Source organism: Vombatus ursinus, unplaced genomic scaffold, assembly GCF_900497805.2.
Source record: "Vombatus ursinus unplaced genomic scaffold, bare-nosed wombat genome assembly UNPS02011700.1, whole genome shotgun sequence".
Lineage (NCBI taxonomy): Eukaryota > Metazoa > Chordata > Mammalia > Diprotodontia > Vombatidae > Vombatus > Vombatus ursinus.
The window spans coordinates 6085107-6107866 of NW_020951478.1; the positions used below are offsets into that span (position 1 = coordinate 6085107).

Genomic DNA, 22760 nt, shown 5'->3' on the forward strand with positions numbered 1-22760 from the left:
TTCTATCACCCCTCTATTCAATAAAGCCCAGTGGCTCCCTATTACCTCTAGGATGAAACCCTGTTGGACTTTTAAAGCACTTCATGATCTGGCTCCTTCCTACCTTTTCAGTCTTCTTATACCTTACTCCCCCCTCCACCTACCCTTTCAGTGATGTTGGCTTCCTTGCTGTTCCATGAACAAGACACTACATTTTCTCTGGCCATCCCCCATGCATAGAATACACTCCCCCTTCATCTCTTGCTTCCTGGTTTCCTTCAAATCCCAGCTGAAACCCTTCTATAAGAATCTTTAATGCTAGTGCCTTCCCTCTGTAGATTACCTCCAATTTATCTTGTATATACATCTTATTTGTACCTGATTGTTTGCATGTCATCTCCCCCCACTGCACCATGAGCTCCTTGAGTGACTGTCTTTAGCTTTTCTTTGTACCCCTGGCACTTAGCACAGTGCCTGTCTGGCAAACTGTAGGTGCGTAATAAACACTAGTTGAATGACTGAGTGATTAGAAGGTGAAGAGTGAGGGGTTTGTTTTCACTACCTAAAATACTTGCAGTCACTGAAGGATAAAGAAATGAAGCTGATGAGGCACAGCTACCAGTATTTGTTGTTAAAGCTATTTACTGTTTTGAAATTTTTAGATTTCTATAACTGATAGAGCTACTTCTGGCACTAGTACCTCAGAAATGAGTAACAAAAGTTATCTCTGGAAAATAATCATGAGTGTGGGTGGCCACATGAGGCCTACACCAGGAAGCCAAAAGCCAAGCACACCAAACAATGAGAGGGCAAAAGTATTCTGGGAAGATGAGATGAAGTGGCAGGGATGATGAGGATAAGACAGCAGGCTGGATCCTTTAGCTAGCAAATCTCACTAGAGATTCAGCTACGCAATCTCACTAGAACTACCTGTAACTGCAACCCCCCAAAAAAAAGTTTAAAAAAATGATATCTCATGAGTAATTAAGAACTCTGTTGAAGAGGCTGGTGGAGGTGACAGTTTATAATATAATAAATAATTATCCACACTGAGAATCTAAAATGTAGAAGGGGAAAGCACTACTCTGCCATCTTAAAACTGGGCTTCCAACAGAGTACGGACGCAGTACCTGGCTGGAAAATGTGAAATTGGAATGTGATTGCCCTCAGCTGAATTTCTCTTGACTTCCAAAATAGAAAATTCTAACCATATAGTCCAACTTGTATGAAAATCTGGGGAAAATCTAGAGAACTATCCCTGCTATCTTAAATTATTAATTGCACCTGGAAAATGTGTTCACCTGTATAGTTTATACAGTACTAGCCTATCTCAGTCCAGCGATTTGAAGTGTGATACTTTGCCTCTGTGCCTTACCTTAAAACCCTGGGGTTTACACTTTTCTCTAACTTTACCTGGGCTCTTTGGCTAACATATTTTAAAACTCCCCAGACTCTTGAGGAAATAGGGGTTAACAGAACAGGAATCTATTTTCTGTGCTAGCTGAATACAGATTTGTTATCTCACCGCCCTTCTCTCTCAGAGTGATGAGAGTAGCAAGAATTGAATCTGGCAGAGGTTCAGGGGAGCGAGATAATGAAAAGTATAAAAGATGGAACAGGAATTTGAACAAGGCTGCAGGAAATGGGGAACAGCACGGGCCTCCAGAGCAGTGGGCCTCCGGGTGCCAATGGGTTGTCAAAGTTTCATTTTTGAAAATTTAACACATTGCATAAAATTAAGTGATCCCACAACTCCAATGGAGTCTTTGCAACTGAGTGCTGGTATTGAGCCCTAAAGTTTAATGAAGGTTGAAATAAGGAGAACTCACTGCAATGTAATTACCCTAATGAACATGTAATTTAGAAGGGAAAAATCTGAGGGGATGTAAGGGAGAGACAATGATGAATTGAAAGGCAGAAGAGATCCAACAGAAAGTCAATAATTAAACAGATCAGAGAGGAACTAGCTGCTTGTACTTGGGTTATATTTTAAAGGCACTTTTCAAAGAACCGTTTTCCCCATAGGTGCTTCAAGGGACTCTTTTCTCACCTAGTAAAATTACCCACACTCAACGAAAAGTAACTGACAACATGTTCTCAAGACACCTTGATTGGGCCTGAGAGTTCAGGGAGAAAAAAATCCTAATTTATATTACTTACATAGAAACTTCTTTCCTTTTAGGACTAATTTATTTTGTCTTTTGCTGACCCATTGAACTGCACACATAGATAAACAGAAGTTCGATAGGCTGTGGAACAGTTGGTTTCGATCACATTCGGTGGCTTTACAACACTAAAAGCCACATTTGGCAGGAAGAACTGATCTTCCTTGTGAAATGTTTTGGTTGGAATTTAAAAACTTAAATAAACATCGGTATTTCTGAGGCCAAAAATACCTTAGGTTTAAAAGGTTCATCCTGGTGAAGTTAAGTGGTAGGGTGCTGTGATCCCAGGTCCCTGATTGTATCCTGTAAAGGGTAATAACCTCCCTGGAGCAAGCACTTAACTCCCAGACATTTATTTCACTCACAATGGCTTGTCACAGGAACTCAGACTGGAAGCACAGAGCCTGCTATTTACCTTATTAAACATGCCTATGTTTAGCATTTCAATTGCCAGGAAGTAATAAAAAATCTTTCATCTACATTCAATATATCACGCGGTTTTCTGAAATTCAGAATCTTCTTTTGTTTTAATTCAGACTCCCTGTCAGCAGGGAGTCATAAATTATTTTAAATGTAAAGCACAACAGACAAACACCTAACTAAGGGGTTTTAAAGTATGCTTAGCTGATGAAAAAAAAAATACAAGTGAAAAAGAGTATTAAGAAGCAAATTCTGTTCACACTAATTTTGGGAAAGGCACTTATTGAGGGATTGTCCATGCTTTCTCTTACTGTCTTGTATGTGTCCTTCTCCTCATTTGCAGCTTACAGTTATCAGTTATGATATTGCTAAATTCAAAAACAGCCCATCAAGGACAATAGAAGGAAGACTAACCAGTTCTCACATAGGGCAGCACAATAAATAACACCTGTATCAAATAAAGAAGAAACTCTCTGAAGTAATAATGTTACACCACTAATAAGACCCACTTAAAATGAGATTCAAACAAAATTTTAACAAAATGAGTAATTCCAAATGACGTGCAAGTCTACATTCTCCAGTTTGGGGAACGATTTCCCACAGTTATGCAAAGATGTTATTAAAAGCAATGCCAAAAAACAAACAAACAAACAAAAAAAAAAACCCAAAAAAAACCATGACTTCCTTGTAAATTATTGAAAAGCCACCTTCTCTCATTAGAGTGGGAGCACGTGCCCTAAGAAGGCTGCACTTTTTGGTAGGCAGTTTCATCGCACTGTGGGAGACACAGAGTGGTCATGACAAAGCAATACATACTTTTTTAAGGATTTGTGGGTTATTATAAAAAAGTCTATGAGAAACTATGCTGCTATGCCACTGAATGACCTTACTTGCACAAGTGTATATGATAAAAGAGGCACATAAACAATAGGGCAAGAAATTAAAAGTTGTCTTAAATCCCACCAAGCCTCATGGAGATGGACAGACAGACAGACAGGAAGAAACATTTAAAGACTTGGTCAACCGCCTCACACATGAATCACCGTTGGCCAATACAAACATAAGAAAGCCTTTTGTCAGGCTTATGGATGCCACTTTGGAAGACACAGGAACAGTCTTCAAGATAATGATGGCCACCAGAAACCAGATGCATTGGCCAAGAGGTTTGAATGACAGTGGCCAAGAGGTTTGAATGACAGCAAGACGAGCAACCCCCACATATACAAGCTAAACTTCTTGCCTTTGAAATGGGTTGTCACTGAGAAGTTCAAAAACCTCATATGGGGTAAAGTTGCAAGTTTTGACTGACAACAATCAACTGACATTTTCTGACCAGTGCCTAGTTAGATACTGCTTGCCAGAGATGGGCAGTAGCACTAAAAGACTATAAATTCAGCATCCATGACCATCCAAGAAGAGTAATGCAGAAGCAGACGCTCTGTTCTGAAGGCTTCATTAACACCAAAAGCATGGTGAGACATAAAGGAGTAAAAGCTCGATGTAACCACCCAAGAGCTAGATTACAAGCAAACAGCACAACAGCTCAAAGTCTGGGATTTCCACTGGACAGCTTACCATTAGTGTGCATGAACTCACTTCACTGAAGGAACCTTCTTTGCCTCAGTTGTCTGCAGATGACCAGCAAAGAGAGAAGGTGGCTGAGAGAAGTAATACAGGCCAAGAATCATGGTGGTGCTGGTCAAGGACCCAAGTGCCAGTCCCCTGAAAACACCCTACATTGTTGAGACAAGGGCAGAAGCTGGAGTTGTGCCACATAGTTACGTACCAGATTGTCCCCGATGCCACATAGAGTACTGAGAAACAGTGCCACCCGGTGCATGTTGTTCTACAGATGATGACTCTGACCATTTGGTTCAGGCAATAACCTTAGACTTAGTAAGAAACAGCTTTTACCATTATTATTATTATTATTGATAATAATAAATATTAATAGTAACAGCTAGCACTGACAAATAACTCATTTAACCTCACAATAATCTTGGGAGGTAGGTGTTGTTATTATCATGCTGCTATAGGAATCAATCTAATTTTCAACATCCTCTGTTGTAGTAGCTGGCTATATGGTGATATGTCCATTGTGAAGGGGTAACTGCCCCAAGCCCTGAATGAAAAAATTGCAACCAATTATTTCTAATAATTCTGAGGCAATGTCAGCAATGATAATAACGTGTTATTCAATGCCTATCATTAAGAAATTAAGTGCTTCATACTATCTAAGTTAATCTATGTTAAGGGTGCTGAGTCCTAAAGTTTGAAGAAGTTGTATTCCTATAATATTTTCACATAATTTAGGCCAGGTAAAATGGCCTTTTTACACATTAGAAGGCAAGGTAGAGAAGTTAAGTGACTTGTCCGTCAAGTCAGCAGCCAAAGTGAAACTCAACAATGCCAGTTTCTGAATTCCCAAGCCCAAGGGCTCTATTTTCCAAATCTCCTCGGAACTTCTAACCTTAACAGAATGTGGATTTCTTGATAAATGTTATTGCATTAGTGATGTCCCACACTTAATCCTCACCTCTACCTTCCCCTTATTCTCTGAAAAGCAATTAGGAAAGGGGGAAAAAACCATGTATGTGTAGGTGTATTTAAAATACAGCCAGAGGCCCCATTTGTGCCTGTTTTTGACAATTTCTTTGTCTTGCCTTGTCATGTCTACTGCTTTGTAGGCATATACATTAAGCACATAGGATACAAGGCAAATTTTACAATCAAGTGCCACATGAAAGGCTGAGAACAAGACAGACCCTCTGGTTCTCTAACCATTCCAACCCCATTCATTTATATGGTGCTTTCTTAAGCCTCTTACTAACTGCCATACATAAAAGTTTGACAAAGAAAAGGAAGGGTGAAATTCCAAGCTTGAGCCTGATCCTGGGTAGCAGGTGTTCGAGGTTAGTGAGGGCTTTTCCTCACTGCCAAAGTATTAGGCGAGGCTTTCTGGGTCCTCCCTTGCCAGATGGAATAACACATTTCTCCACAGGTGTTTTGGGATAGATCACCTTGTTTGCCTAAACTGCAAACACAGTATCAGTCACCCATGTAAGCAAGGAAGGAAAGCTATTCTTTCCATGTGTTTTGGCTCAGTGGCCTGATGCAAATGTGGTTGTGGAAAGATTCAGTTAGAAAGCCTGAAACTAGTGATTACATTAGCAACCCAAATGAAAGCTGGCTAAGTACTTTGGGAAGGTCCCAGTCCAGTTCTCAGCCCTATACACTCTCCTGGTTGAGAATGAGTTAAAGAGCATACTAAATCATCTCTAATTTTGTTCTGTTCTGTTTTGGGGATGGGCAGAATCCTAGGGAAGAGGCAGCTAAGTGGGGCGGTAGGTTCAGGGGCATGGTACCAGGAAGACTTGAATTCAAATCCACCTTCACACACTTGCTAGGTCTATGACCCTGGGCAAGTCACTTAACCTCTGTCTGCCTCAGTTTCCTCAAATGTAAAACAGGGATAATAATACCACCAACCTTACAGGGTTGTCGTGAGGATCAAATGATGAAATAATTGTAATCTACTGGCACATAGTCAGTGCTTAATAAATGCATCCTTTCAGTCAGTAAATAGTAAGTCAATAAGCATTTATTAAGCATTTACTATGTACTAAACTCGGGAGATAAAAAAGAAGCAAAAGACAATCCTTGTCCTCAAACAGTTCACAATCACTGATATAAGGACCTCATAGAGAGGCAACTCCCTCTCCAACGCTGATCTGCAACTATTCTACAGTGTATGGTTTTTGTTTATGAGAAGTTAAGTTACTTGCCCAGGGTCACACCACCAGTACACATCAGAGGCAGGACTTTAGTTCAGGTCTGCTTGACTCTGAGGCCAATTCTCCATTCATTCTGCCACCCTGCCTTTACAGATAGTCGGGATAACCCTAAACTTTCCTTAAAATCAGAGTTGGGGAAAGATAACACAGTCAGGAGGACTAGAAATTTAGTATTTTTTCTGGTACCTGGATTCTTGGGCATCATTGTCAATTTAAGAACACAAGGAAGATTTCGGAACGTGACCGATTCCCTTCCTTTCCCAAAAGCATAAGACCTAAGAGGCAAAGAGCATGACAACCCAGAGATGCAGAAAGAGGATTTCAAGGAGAGTCAGCCTTCTGACCACCACATGTCTGTCCTCTCCCTCTTTCTCTCCCCTTCTCTCTCCTTCTTCCTATCACCTTAGCTCACTCTGATTTATGAATCTCTTCCTCTGTTTCTGTGTCACCAAACCCCAGAACCTCATGGATCACTGCCTTTTCCTTCTCTGCCTCTCATTCCTCTTCCTGACTCTCAATTTTTCAAATCCTGTACAACAACCTCCTCTCCTATGTGGATCATAAAAAACACAAAATCTTAAAAAAAAATACAAAATAAGCTAATCTGTAAATATGTATGGAAAATATCTCTTTCTTGATTTCTTTCATATTTAAGAATACCACCTCTCTATAGACTTACTCTTTACATATGTGTATGTATGTGTCCATGTCTATTATTTTTATACTATCTAGACCCTATGATGACAAGGTGGGAGCATCCCCCAAAAAGACAATAAATATTATTCAATAATTATACTTAGAATATGTTTTATGTTGAGGGGTTACAGAGTACATTATAACAGAGTCATAAAATAACCAACTTCTCCCCATTTCCGACAGTCAGAGGATGGTTTCTAGATGACTACTTGGCAGGAAACATAGTCTGTTTCCTTTCTGTGATAGTAAGACATCTCCCACTCTCTCAAGTTAAGTCACGTTTATATCCCTGCCTCTAACAGTTCAATTTCTGACTGAAGTGAAATACACAGATGTTGGGTTTTCAGTGTCAAGTACTGGGCAATGAAGAGGTTAAAGTGATCACCTCAGATATGTGTGTGTGTGTGTGTGTGTGTGTGTGTGTGTAGGAGAGACAGAGACAGAAAATATTTAAAGCTTGCTCAGCTCAATGAGGTTTTGATCACATGGTTTTTGAAACGTCTTTGTTTATTAATCTTTTTCCTTTATACCATGCTATCTTCCCAAATAAGTACCCTACACATGCACATAAATACACACACATGCATACAGAGAAGCGCTCGCGCGCGTGCACACACAAACACGTATGCATTGTGTATGTAGAGAAAGCAGTTCCAACATGGTTAATATGGTGAAAAGTTGACTAGGAATCAGAAAGATCTAAAGCTAAGTCATGGCACAATGTAACATTTCTCATCTGTGTGAATTTGGGTCTTTTAACATCTCTAAGACTCAGTTCCCCCATCTGTAAAAGGAAATCCCAGCCCTCTATTTCAGAGGGACGTTGTAAGGATCAAGAGAGATATTTTGTGACAAATACTTTGCAAACACTTAAAGGCTACATATGTAATAAAGAACGAGTGTTGCTACAGTGTAAGCAATCATCCATTCGCCCTGGTTATTGAGTTGTATGAAAATCACTTTCTCCTTTCCTAGAGGTTTGCTAGCCCACTAGGGTGTAAATATATAAATTTTAGATCCTCCATATTAAGTCCATGTTTGGCCCATCAGGAGAATGTGTTAGATGTGGAAATATGGGGAAAGGGACTGGTTCTGTGATTTCACTGGAAATCCCAGAAAAAGATTTTCCCAGGAAAAGAATTTCCTCTAACAATGCAAGGGGCCCCCTTCTCTTCAATTCAGGAGGTTATGACTTGCCCGGATCACACACATGGATAGAACATGTCAGGGATAGGACTTCAAACTAACTCTTCCTGATTGAAAGGTTAGTTTTCTGATGAAAACATTTCTGCAAGTGCAAATGCCTAAGAAAGATACCAGATTCTGGATGTGCAGTGAAAAAACTGACTTTGGATCAAAGGACTCAAACTCAGATGTCCATAGTGGGCAGGACTGTCACTGCCCTACCTTTGGGAAACTTCAAACCAGGGGGCGAATCTAGCAGCCTGAGCAACTTCCAGGAACTTCTCAAGCCCTGTTTCCTTGGTTCATCCCTTGCTAAAAAGAACAACATTTTCAGAATGAGGATCCACTGGAAAATACAGTGTATACAGTGTATATAATGTCTAAAAACAAAAGATCAACCAAATTGTGTTTTTAAAATCCCTGGAATACTATCCCTCCTAATCTTCCCATCTTAAATTCTCTGGCTTCTTTGAAGAATCATTTCAAGTACCACCTCTTCCTTCTTTTTTAAAATTTTATTTATTTTGTTTTTAATTTATGGGATAAAACAAGCATTTCCATAACATAGTATAATTAAAAAAAAAAAGACTGCACATGAAACTGCAAATCTATTGTGTACAACTTGCTATTCTACTTAAATATATAATAATGTTATCATGGAAATTTCTTTTTTCCCCCTTTTTTCTCCCCCACCCCCACTCCTGAGATGGCTACCATTAAACACAAATATGTGCATTTATGTAAAATCATTCCATACATACTTATATTTATCAGTTCTTTCTCTGGATGCAGAGAGCATATAAAATACCTGGGAATGAACCTGCCAAAACAATCCTAGGAACTATATAAACAAAATTATAAAAAAAAACTTTTATGCTAATAAAATCAGATTTAAATAATTGGAGAAATATTAATTGTTCATGGATAGGCAGGGCCAATATAATAAAAATGACAATTTTATCTAAACTAATTAAGTACTTAGAAAATGCTTAGAAACGCCATCCCAACTAAACTGCCAAAAAATATTTTACTGAATTAGAGAAAATAATAAAACTCCTTTGGAAGAACAAAAAGTCAAGAATATCAAAGGAACTAACAAAAAAAAATGCAAAGAAAGGAGGTTTAGCAGTACCAGATCTTAAACTATATTATAAAGTGCCACCTCTTTCTTACAGAAAGCTTTTCCCAGTAGCCCCTACCCTCTACTCACTCCCAGCGGCTAGTGCCTTTCTCTCTAAGATTCCTGTGTATTGACTCAGTATCCATCCTAGATGTACTGATTTATGTTTGTATTATATTTATATTCCCATTAAAATATAAGCTCTGTGAGGGTAGGTTTGTTTTTGCTTTCTATTTATACTCCTGGTGCTTAGCACAGTGCCTGGCACACAGTAAGCTTGTTGATTTAAAACAACAACATTAAAATTCCTAAGGAAAGTGACATATCCAGTCTCTCCTATCCACATCTACCCTGTAGCTAAATAGTCCTTTCATCATTATTTCACCTTCAGTAACAAAAAGATCCCTGCTTTACACGTTGGTCCCCCATGAAACAAGGTGTCCAAATGGAAAGCTGAGGGGAAGAGACCCTACGTGAGTACCCGAGAACCTGTCCAAGGTTCACTCAGCTTATCAATGTCCCTTCTCAAAGGTACCAGCCAGACTTAGACACAATACTCCGGATGGGGGCTCACCAGGGCGGGATACAGAAGGACTGTCACGTCCCTCACCAGGCAGAACACATTAGCCTTTCCTGGCTGCCATAGCACATATCCAACTCCCACTGGGCTTGCACTTCACTCAAATGCCTTCGTCTTTTCTGAAAGGAACCCTACCTGACTCTCTTTCACCTGTACTCTCATTCAGATTAATGCCTGCCATGGGTGGCATGAGAGGTAATCAGAAGATAGAACTATTCTTTTAATTAAGAAAAGAGGCCTATTTTTGAAAAGAGTGAAGATGTCTGCCAGGCTTCATTTTCTTTCTATAATATGCAATATTTTTTTAAAACATAAGAGACTTTCTAAGTGCTTAATACACAATTTTAAAAATGGAATACTTTCAAAGTACATTGATGGTGTACCTCATTAAAACATCTTTTAATATATTCACAAATAATAAAATTACAATAAGCCACTATGTTTTAAATAAATGTTTTCTTTTTTTTGCCAGAGCATAAGCCACAGAAATTCACTGTTCAGAATAGATTTGATTTTGATTGCATTTTGTACAAAATTTCAAAAGGTTAAGCTATATAGCATACCACTACCACCACTACTAATGATAATAATAGCTAACATTTATATGTAGTGCTTTACTGTGTGCCATGCACTTTACAATTAACATCTCATTTGGTCCTTACAACAACCCTGGGAGGTAGATGCTATTATCATCTCCATTTTACAGATGAGGAAACTGAGGCAAACAGAGGTCAAGTCCTTTGCCCAGGGGTCACCTATTAGTAAATGTGTCTTAGGCCATATTTGAACTCAGGTCTTCCTGACTCCGGGTCCAGTGCCCTAGCCACTGTACCAACCTAGGTGCTCCTCCATGAGGTATATGGAAGACAGAGCAGTTTTCCAAAGCAAGAAAATATGTCCTAGGTAAATTTCTATTTTAGGGGAATGAGACAGACTCTGAATTTGTCACTTTTCAGTCCTGACAAAATCTTTTATAGAAACAAATGCTAAATGTTATGTGTCTTGGCTTTGGTTGATTGGTGTAACAATAATCTAAGGAAGATTTTCTGTCATAAGTGTAATGGTGGGACAAGTCTCTGAATAGTGAGGGAAGCAATTTATATAAAGTTAAACACGGAGATGAGGTGGGGAGGCCCGCTGTAATCAAAGAGTGCATTTCACGGCTATTCTTCCATTTACTTCATTCAGAAACTCTGAATGGGTAGTCAAACCCAAAATGATGATTTGAATATTTTACATACTGAGCATTTCAGAGCCTCAAACTATCCAATCTTATACTGTTATATGATAACTACTCCCATTACCCACTCCTCCCTGTCCAAGACTAAAGAAGAGGAAAATGGCTGTGACTTATTCTTAGAAGTGGGGGGATTAAATATACTTACAAGGCATTGCATGGTAGATGCTTGGCCAGTACTGTCCATTGTCTCTCTTCAGCCATACCCGGACCGTTCTAGAAAAGAAGGACACTGGCATTAAATCAGGATGGATTTTAGGACTGGTGAGAGCTTCCTGGTTCACCATCCTAGAGCCAAACCTCTTGAGTAATTTGAGGCAAATAGTACCAAGAGGTTTATGTGGATGCTATGTGTCATCATTCTTATTCTAAAGAGGTCTAAACCTTAAAAAAAAAAAAATTGACATTATATCTAAATGGAAGATTCTGCCTCTGTGGCCGCTGTCCAGAATACAGATTTATCTTCTGAGGCTGGCAATAGGCATAATGGAATCCACATGGTGAACAGTGATTCTCTATCATCCTACTGAAACAAGACAGAACATATGAAAGCCATGTGTGTGCAATATAAGGAGTCAGGAGCAGGTGGGGGTGAGAGATTTGGCAGAGAAGTTTGTTAACTATTGGGAAGTACATACTAATAGCACCGTGCCAAAGGGGACGGCTTTCTGGGTACAAAGAGACCAGGTTAGAGATCAGAGAAAGGAAGCTTCTTTTCAGCTCTGTGGCCTAGAGGCATCAGCTTCTGAGACCATACGATTACAGGATGACAAACAAATCTGAAGCTAGGAGAGACAGGCCTCAGAGGTCAACTATTCTAACCAATCCCCACATTTTATAGACAGGAAAAAGATGCCTCAGGAAATTATGTGACTTGTCTCACATAACCTGCCTCTGACACCCATTTGTGACTTTCACAGATGGGTATCAGAGGCAGGTTCTGAACCCAGTACCTCTAAGTACTATTTATTATAACTTACATTTATGCAGCACTTTAAGGTTTACAAAATGCTTTATATGCTTTATTATTAAAGTTTTTAAAAACTATATTAAAATTTTTTTTTTCAAAATTGAGATGACTATCATTACTGCTACTAGGCACAGTTTGTAAAAGTTCAAAACCCAGGCAGGACCTTTACTTCTTTTGGTAATCTAAAAGCTGAAATCACTGACCTGAGAGATCACACATTCAAACAAGAAGACTACTTTGTACAAATTCTCTTACTAAAAGGCCTTATCTTTTGCTAAGGATAGGTCTCTTCCAGATTCAACACTCTCCAATTCAGTAAGATTTTTTAATTGTAATTTTCTATAAAATGCTAAAGCATACCTTCACTATAATTTCTGATTTAAGCCTCTAAAAATCTCTAGATCAAATGTCTACAAAGATAGAATTAGTTATAATATTCTTTTTTTAATACTGCAAGTATATTAGACCAACACTTTAATAGCAATGAATTTAAAATTTAAGATAAAATTTATTTAATCTGCCTTCACTTTACTGGGGGTCAAGAAGGTTATAAAGAGGTTTTATTGTAAATGAAAAGATCTTTAAAAGGAAGTTGTGGTAAAGTCTTGAGTAATTAGAAAATCGATACCCAAATGCAAGAGAAGAGACAGGGAAATATAACTCGCTGGTTAGGGGTGGGAAGGGAAGAGGATAGGGGAAGCCTTAGACAGTAATGCTGAATATATTGTCAGACCTAGTCACTACATCCATTGTTTCTTCCAAACTGTTTTTCTTTGTCACAACAGAGCATGCAGTTGGAGGGTGGGAGAAGGGCACAGATAATGTACAGAAATAGCAGTGATGTGTAAACAAAAAACATCAATAATACTTTTTTTAAAAAAAAGGTGATGGTGAGCTTCAAATCTACACATAAACATTTTAGCTTGGCTAATAAGATTTGTTAAAGAAATCCAAGAGACATCCCTGGTAAATTTAAATGCCACTTAATCAGAATTAAGGGCGAGCTTTTCCCAGAAGAAATCTGTATTTGAAAAGCCTCCCCACCCCCACCTCCCCAAGCACTTCAATATTAAATTAATTCCTTCTTCACTGGGCTTTTTACAAAGAAACAAACAGTGTCACTGTGACTGATGACCAAATTTTAACCAGTAGAGGTCACTGCATTAAACATAAAACTAGGGAAGTCGAGAATCACAAACAATTCTAAAAATTGGAGATCTCAGAGGCTGACTCACCCCTATCTAAGTGAGTCTCTCTTCTCCATAGCCCAGCTAATCAATAGCCACTATCCCACTGCTGCCTGAAGAACTTTAGGCTGGTCACGTGCAATGCCTGCCAACGCTGTCCATTCTCCTTCTGGATCACTTTATCAGATGCTCCCACTCTTTGTTTCCTGTCCCCTCCCTCTATGGGTAGATCTGTTTGGGGATACTGTAAATTTATCCTATTATCCTGTGCAGTGGCACAAAATACACTCAAATCAATGTTTGGGAAAACAGACTTTCATTTTTCACTCTCCTCAGTTTCCCCCTTCCAATCCTTAGGGCAGGCCTAAAACTGTGCTGCCCTGGCTTATTATTAAGTATTACCACTACTTTTCATAATGGTAATTTCCAGAAAACTACATCCTCTTAATATCTAGTGAATTCAACTGAACATAAGTCAGTAAGAAAAAAAAGTGGAACGACCTTTTATTCAAGCCTTTTATTCTCTTAAAATTAAAATATTTTAAAACAAACTAATGATAAGAGGAGGGGAATCTTCCCTTACAGCATACACAGTGTAATTAACTGTCCTCTTCTGCAACTACCTGTGACTGTTAGGCAAGGGAATTAATTCTATGTTCACAACTTGATGCAGTCCTTTGCAAGAAAAACAAAAAACAAGACTGGAAAAGTGTCCTGAGTCTCAGTTTGTTTTAGTAAAACCACCACTGGACTGGGAGTTAGGAGACCTAAGCACTAGTCTTAACTCTGCCACTAACTAGTTATATGACCTTAGGCAAATCAATTAAATTCCCTGAGCCTCAGTTTCCTCAACTATAAAATGAGCAAGCTAAACAAAATTAACTCTAAGAACCCTTTCTAGATCTGATGACTGATTTAATATTAATTTAATATTCATATGAAATACATAAGCAAGCTTGTATTTTCCAGCCTATGATGTCTTACAGAGATTGAGACCAGAGCTGAGCTGGCAGTTCCAAGTGATGCCTTTAGCATGGGATGCTGTCCTCTAATGCTAACTCTGGCTCTTAACGGTAACTTTAACTACTGCCATCATGATTTCACAGAATCCTAAAATCTTGGAGGAGGAAGGGACCTCAACAATGATCTAACCCATCCCTCTCATTTTTTAGGAGAGTAAACAGGTCCCCAAAGAGGTGTGGTGACTCAAGGATAGCTCACGTTCTCTCTCTGTAATTCTGTCTCTCACTGTCTCTGTTTCTCTTTCCCCCAGGTTGCAATATATACTTGGCCTTTTGTTTTTATAGCACTGATATTTACCACTGTAACCCTCATTTTTCTTGACCTTTGAGTTGACATCCCCCCTCTGCTCCCTCTGCTTCAATGACAGTGCTTTCTCCTTGTTCTCCTGTCTGACCACTCCACCAAAGTATCCTCTGCTAAATCATCATCCATATCCTGCCCCCTTATCCTATTCCACACCCACTTCTGCTCTGTTTCTGCAAAAGTTTTCTTGAAGATTCCATCCATTTTTGTGGATTCAAGGACTATCTCTGTGCTGGCAATTCCCAAATCTCTATATCCACACCAAACCCATGTATCCAGACCTAACCTTGCTACTGAAATCTTGTCCCATATTCTCCACTGCCTCTTGGATATATTTTTCTGACTGTCCCATACATAGTTCAAACTCAACATGCCCAATAGAATTCATTAACTTTCATGTCTAAATCTAGAATCCTCAGATACTCCCCCATGAACATACTCCTCTCCTAAACTTCCCTTATTTTGATGGAAGGTGCCATCATCCTCTGAAGTCATCCAGATGTGTAAACTCACTGTCACCCTTTATTCTTCTTTCTCTGTCATACCCTATATTCAATCAGTTTCCAAGCCTTTGATTCTACCTCCACAATATCTGACATATATATATCCTTTCTCTCTACCCACACAGTTACCACCCTAGTTCCAGAGCCCATCCCCTCTCAGCTGGACTATACTGTAACAACAGTCATACAGCTGATCTCCCGGTTTACAGTTTCTCTCCTTCCCAATCTACTCTCCACAAAGCTACTAAAATAGGTTTTATGATATCATTCTCTTGCTCAAAACTCTTGAATGGCTTCCTCTTGCCTAAAGAATAAAATATAAACTCAATTTGGCAATAAAGGCCCTCCACACTCTGGCTCCTACCCATCTTTCATCAACTTTGTGTTCTAGCCAAATGGCAAATAGCTATTCCCCAAACTAGATTCTTCAACTCCTGTTCTCTGGGCATTAACATAAACCATTCCCTTTGTCTGGAATGCAACCTCTCTCCTCATTTCCAACTCTGAGAATCTTTATTTTCTATCAAAGGTTATCTCAGATACCACCTGCCTCATGAAATCTTCCTCTCATCTCCTAAGTTTTTCTTAGTGATCCCTCTAGCCTCAATCTTCCTTGCAATATACTTATTTATGTACAACAATGATGTGTCCTCCTAGTAGAATGTAAACTCCAACAGGGCAGAGATGGTTTTGTTTTTATTTCTGTATCTTGGATACCTAGTATAATGCAGCACATAATAGATGCTTGGTAACTGTTAACTTGAATACTGAGCCTGGTCAGATATGGCCAAGCACTACTGCCAGCACACAAATCCTTCTCTCCCAGCCTCTGCCAAAAAAATGAAATCCCTTATCCGAAAATCGGGCGTTTTCTTAGAACATTATCTGCCTCTCTCTTTTACCTCAGCATATTTTCCCCTATATATACTTGTGCACATCACCATTATAAGATTTTAACCTTCTTGAAGGCGAGCAATGGTTATTCCTCTCTGTATCCAGAGCAAAGGGCAGGTGCCCAGCAAATGATTTCTGAACTTAATCTATTCTCAACTGGCCTGGAAAGTTATCTGACAGAGTTAGCCTAGCCTGAAGCCTGGGACTTGGGATAAACCGATTCCCCATTCTACCCTATTGCCATGGTCCCAATTCAGGGCCACAAATAGCAAATGAGATACCTCTACAGACACCTCCACCCCCAAATAAACAAAACTGAAGCCACCATCCCCTGTAGCCTGGCATTAACACCAAGTAATCATTTGGAATAAGACCTCCTATATGTCAGTCAGTTCCTCTCCCAGGATACCTATCTGTATATGAATGGCCTGAGAGACAAGCCGCCAGTGAAACGAAGAAATATTCTGCACCCGGGTGCTATGTACCAAAAAGCTATCTATATAGGTCACTTTTCTGAAAGAAGGGGAGACTGGGGGTGGAGGCAAACAGGATACCACAGGTTGCTAAGCTACTGAATAAAGAAAGACAGGGGCGTCTACCCATGTTGAAATTCAGGCTTTAAAAAATCTATCCAAGGATGATGCAACCCTCATTAGTTACCATAGCAATGAGGCTTATTTCTTTGGGGACAACTGTTATTTCTGTTACCAATGAAATTACTTTGGGGGAACTCCCACCCCAATGTTTTAAAGACCTTGAATTCCCTGAAATCCCAGCAGATCACACACGGCAAAAGTAACATGAGCTCAAGTCACCCCGCTAGAGGAAGACAATCCCTAGCGATCTGCCCCAAGAATGCACAAACTTGAGTAATAACATGCCAGTGAATGTTTTGTGGTATGTGTGTGTGTGTGTGTGTGTTTTTAATGGATTTTTTTTCTAACGAAAAAAAAGAGAGAGAGAGAAGTGTTATAGAAACTCAGGGGGAAAAAGTAAAGTATTCTCTGATAATGAAGAATGGAAACCAAGGTTTATGCACATTTACACTCATGAAATAAACATGCAAAGCTTTTTGTATTACAAATCTCTCTTATGCTGAATGGATTCGCATAGATGAAGCAGAGACTGCTGAGTCTAAGTTGGGTGGGTGGGTTATGAAATAAGAGGATTCTGGCTTGAGGCTCTCCAACCAAGCACATATTATATAACCGCTAGGCCACTCGGTCAAGTATCTGGGTTCCAAACATTCATCTGGATCCACCACCCCTAGATCCACCTATATGAGCAGCAGCACTGAGCATCTTGTCCTTGCTGCTTCTACCTCTGCCCAAACAGGCCACCAATCAAACCCACAAAGCTTCTAGTCTCCTGGGAGTCTATTCCACACACCGAATCAAAGCTATGGAGGCAAATGTGAAGACAGTTCTTTTCAGTGAAGTTTCACTTATAGTGACTGGGAATGCTTTGGAATAACCTCATCCTACATGAACATCCTTGAGATAATCAATAATCAATACAAAATTGAAGCTGTATTAGACCAACATCTATAAAATTCTTCAAGAGTATAAAGTCTCCCTAAAACCATTTATAGCTCCCTTGGACATACTGTTTCAGCGCCTTGAGTGGAAAAGTAGGATCAAAATTGGTCAACATCTCACATGTCTGCCTTTTGTGGATAATGTATTTTATTTCTAGATGCTGTCCTAGGGCTCCCAGAAAAGTCACTGCACATTACAGAGATAAACTACGATAAACAGAGATAAACTAAGGCTGACTGATCTAGAAACAGGAGTGTGCTGTGGCACAGTGGCAAATGTTTAACAACCAGCTCTTCAGAAATATATATATATGTACATATATATATACACACAGACGTGTATTTTATATGTTTTTGTGTGTGTGCATATATATATATTATTCACACACAACACCTAAGTTTAAAATGCATTATTAACATTTTCCTATCACTTTCTAAGGTCTAGATCAAAAACAAAACAAAATCAAACAATCAAGCCCTAATTTGTAGTTTGACAATCTCTGAGGTAAATTCTAACACTGGAAATTTAACAATCAGCTCCTGTCCAAATTGGCTCCAGCACACATGCCTACCTGGAAATGAATTTTGACCAAACATACGGGATTTGCAGTAAATGCTGCTTATAAGCATAGTGCTTATAGATGACTTGGAGATTGAGATGTTGGAATATTTTTCCTTCAGTCACTGTCTTATCTCAGTTACCTGTCTCAAACTCCTGTGGTAACAGGCAAGTGACAAAACAGCAGGTACAGATACAGATCACAATCCTGCACACAGGTGACCCAGGCAACAGGGTTGTTTCTCACTGGAAGCAGCAGTCGGATTCGGCGGCCCCCTGGGTGTCTGAGCAACCTTTTAAGGATCGCACTGCTCACCTCCTGGTGTGAGGAAAGAGTTAGAAAAGGTGCCCTAAAAACCATCTGCTTACCAACTCTGGCCCGATTCTTGTGGCAGGTGGGGAATCCCACTCTGTGGTCGAAACACAAAAAAACATACAAAAACATCTGCAAAGACAATTCCACTCACCATCGGCATATGGAATGTGTGCACGCTTACAGACAACACAAAATCCAGTAGACCTGAAAGACAAACAGCTCTTGTTGCAAGAGAACTCAGCAGGGATCACATCCAAATAGCAGCCCTGAGTGAAACAAGACTGGCAAATGAAGGTCAGCTTACTGAAGTTGGAGCTGGATACATGTTTTTTGGGAGTGGCCGCAGTGAAGGAGAGCACCAGGAAGATGGTGTAGGTTTTGCAATCAAAACTAATCTAGTCAACAAGCTTGTATACCTACCAAAGGAGTGAACGACAGGCTCATGACAATGTGATTGCCACTTGCAGGAAAACGTCACGCCACCATCATCAGTGCCTATGCTCCCACCAGGAGAAACCCTGATGAGGTTAAAGAAAAATTTTATGAACATCTGGAGACCCTTATCATCAACATGCTAAAAGAGAACAAATTTATAATTCTGGGTGACCTTAATGCAAGAGTAGGCTCAGACTACAAGACTTGGCAGGAGGTTCTAGGGAGGAATGGAGTTAGAAACAGCAACAGCAATGGTCACTTACTATTGAAGACCTGTGCATCTCATGACCTCATCACCAACACTGTCTTCCATTCACGTTAATGCAATAAAACTTTGCATAAATACACCCTTGCAGCAAACTTTGGCATTCAATAGACTGTGATTGTAAGGAGAAGAGACAGACAGGATGTGAGTGATGAAGACAATGTGTGGTGCAGAGTGCTGGACTGATCATAGACTTATTCTTGCTAAACTAAATATTTGCATTCAATAAAAGCAGTGTCTCCAAGGCAAAATGACTACCAGAAGAACTAATATCAATAGATTAGAGATCTTCTCTGAGCGGGAACAGTTTGTTGCTAATTTGGAGGGAAAGTTGAGCCAACTAACAGTTAGCAACAGTGGAGCAGAAAAGGAGTGGGAAGCTTTCAAAGATTTGGTGTACAGCACTGCATTTGCTCATCTGGGTCAGAACACTCACAAACGTCAAGACTGATTTGATGAAAACGATGGGGAAATTCAGAAGCTGCTAAATGAAAAACGAGAACTCCACAGGGTTTACCAGTAGGATAGTTCATCCATCTCTAAGAAGGCAACATTTAATTTCATTAAAAGTAAAGTACAAGCAAAGCTCAGAGAGATGCAGGATTCTTGGCTCAGTAAGAAGGCAGATGAAATTCAGTTTTATGCTGATAGTAACAATCTAAAGTGCTTTTATGATGCCCTGAAGGCTATTTATAGGCCAAAGACCTATGGTGCATCTCAACTACTCAGTGCTGATGAAGCCACATTGATTAGTGATAAAGACATGATCCTAGAGAGATGGGCCTGAACACTTCCATAATGTTCTCAACAGACCATCATCAATCAATGCTGAAGGCACTGACCATATACCTCAGTCTGAAGTCAATCTTTCTCTATCTGAACTACCAACTGAAGAAGAGGTTTTGAATGCCATTGAGCTCCTTTCATGTGGCAAAGTGCCTGGTGCTGATTCTATCCCAGCTGAGATTTACAAGACAGAAAGTCCACTGTTCATACAAAAGCAAACTGAAATCTTCTGGGTTCTATAACAAGAGGAGGTTATCCCCCAGGAATTTAAGGATGCCTCCATTATCTATCTCTATAAAGGTAAAGGAAATAGATTGTCCTGTGACAATCACAGGGGGGTTCTTCTTGCCAGAGTCCTCCATAATAGGCTGATCCTTCACCTGGAAGATGGTCATCTACTGAGAGCCAGTGTGGCTTCAGAAAAGGCAGAGGAATGGTTGAAATGGTGTTTGCTGCCCAACAACTCCAGGAGAAATGCCAGGAGCAGAACAGAGGTCTGTATACAATGTCTGTAGATCTAAGGCCTTTGATACTGTCAGTCATAAGGGTTTATGAAAAATTATGTCAAAAATTTGGTTGGCCAGAGAAATTCATCAGCAGTGTACATCAATTTCATGATTGCATGCTTGCCTGGGCTCCGGATAATGGACGATGCTCTCGTGTTTTCCTAGTCACCAGCAGAGTGAAACAAGGCTGTGTGCTTGCTCCCACACTTTTTAGCATGAGTTTTCAGGCATGTTGTCAAATGCTTTCAAAGAGGATGAACATGGCATCAGGGTCAGCTACCACACTGATGGTAAATTCTTCAACTTGAAAAGACTACAAGCCAAGATCAAAGTGGAGGGAGTGCTGATGCATGATTTTCTGTTTGCAGATGCTTGTGTACTCAATGCAGCCTCTGAAGCTGAGATGCAACAAAGTATGGATCCATTCTCTGCTGTCTGTGCTCATTTTGGCCAAACAATTAACACCAAGAAAACACAGGTGCTCCATCAGCCAGCACCACACATATCCATGGAATTGTAGGCTACAGCAGATGGAGAAATTTTGAATGCTGTGAATAAGTTCACTTACCTTGGTAGTATACTTTCCAGGGATGTACACATTGATAATGAGGTTGACGCACACATTGCCAGAGCCAGCTCAACGTTTGGGAGGCTCCAAAGGAAAGTATGAGACAGAAAAAGTATTAGACTGACTACCAAACTGAAGGTCTACAGAGCTGTTGTGCTGACCTCATTGTTGTATGCCTGTGAAACCTGGACAGTATACCAGCACCATGCCAGGAAATTAATCATTTCCATTTGAATTGTCTTAGGAAGATTCTGAAGATCACCTGGCAGGATAAGATACCAGACACTGAGGTCCTCTCTCAAACTAAACTGCTAAGCATTCAAACTCTGCTTCAGAGAGCACACCTCCAATGGGCTGGTCACCTTGTTCAAATGCAAAACATTTGCTTGCCAAAAAGACTATTTTATGGAGAGCTCACACAGGGCAAGTGTTCAGATGGTAGTCAGAAGAAGCGATACCAGGACACTCTCAACTCTCTCTTAAGACCTCTGGAATTGATTGTGTGACATAGAGACACTGGCATAGAACCGTTCAGCAAGGTGCGCCCTCATCAGAGAAGGTGCTGTGCTGTTTGAGCAAAGCAGAATTGAAACAGCTCAAGAGAAACACAAGATACGTAAACTTAGAGAAGCCACCCCAAAGGTTCACATGGACTATTCATGCCTGACCTGTGGTAGAACGTTCCAAGCTAGCATTGCTCTGATCAGCCAGTCAGACACACTGAAACTTGACTCTAGCATAGTGATGTCATTTTGGTCCTCTTTGATAACAAAGGACAACAGCAAGAATAAGAATTCTGTAAGGATAATAACAGCATGAATGGAGAACAGACTGGAAGATGCAAAGGGGACAGAATTAGTCTCAACTGTTTTGTGACTGAGTATACTCAATTAGGTACAACAAGCATTGGTATTTTTTTTTTTTTGGTGAGGCAATTGGGGTTAAGTGACTTGCCCAGGGTCACACAGCTAGTAAGTGTCAGGTATCTGAGATCGAATTGAACTCAGATCCTCCTGACTCCAAGGCTGGAGCTCTATCCACTGTGCCACCAATTGCCCCAGTATTTTTTTTTTTAAAGAACTAGTTCTACACAACTAGATTCTCATCATATGTACCCTGCTCAGAGCAATCAACTAATGGTGTATCATGCATTTCTGGATGATTGGAATGGTCAATTCTAAACTAATAATGTCCAATTCAATTCAATAAGCATTTATATGCTAAGCATCATACTGCAAGTACAAAACTAAAACAGTCCCTGCCCTCAAGAAGTATACATTCTACTGTGGCAAAATAACATAGGCATAGATAAGTATGTATATGGAAAGGTGATCTCATTGATGTGGTTGACCAATCATGCCTGCCCATCCTCTTGTTCATGTCTTCTCTTAAGTTCACCACAAGGGGTCTACCCAGTTTCCAGGGGGAGGGGGAGCCCTCACTTGCTCCTGACATCAAAGTATACTAGTGTAGCAGGTGGGGTTTCCATCGGTTCTCCCTCACTCTTGCCATGTGATAGTATAACTTCTTTTTCAAGCATAAATCTTCCTTTATTCTACACCTTCCTAGCTCATTGATATGTTGGAGCACCTGCCGTGTGCATCTCCATCATTCTTGCATTAATACCGATTTTTAATTCTTCATAGACTGTGGCATTCCATGACTTACAAATATGTAGCAGCAGCAGCAGAATACTTGTATTTTTTTTAAGGGCCTTTGTTTCAGGAAGAAG

At 39.9% G+C, this 22760-nt stretch overlaps 1 protein-coding gene across 2 annotated transcripts in view; it reads right to left on the bottom strand.

Annotated features, from left to right (window-relative positions):
• The window catches only part of WDFY2 (WD repeat and FYVE domain containing 2), a 158569-nt gene that overhangs the window by 70333 nt on the left and 65476 nt on the right, over positions 1-22760 (bottom strand). The window contains exons 1-2 of one of the 2 annotated variants that reach the window (XM_027856892.1): positions 18620-18639; positions 11325-11392 (exon numbers count right to left, since the gene is read on the bottom strand). In XM_027856892.1, the coding sequence (XP_027712693.1) occupies positions 11325-11331 (7 nt within the window). In that variant the 5' untranslated portion in view covers positions 11332-11392; positions 18620-18639. Of the gene's footprint in view, positions 1-11324; positions 11393-18619; positions 18640-22760 lie in introns of those variants that run through there. The other variant, XM_027856891.1, reaches the window with a different exon arrangement.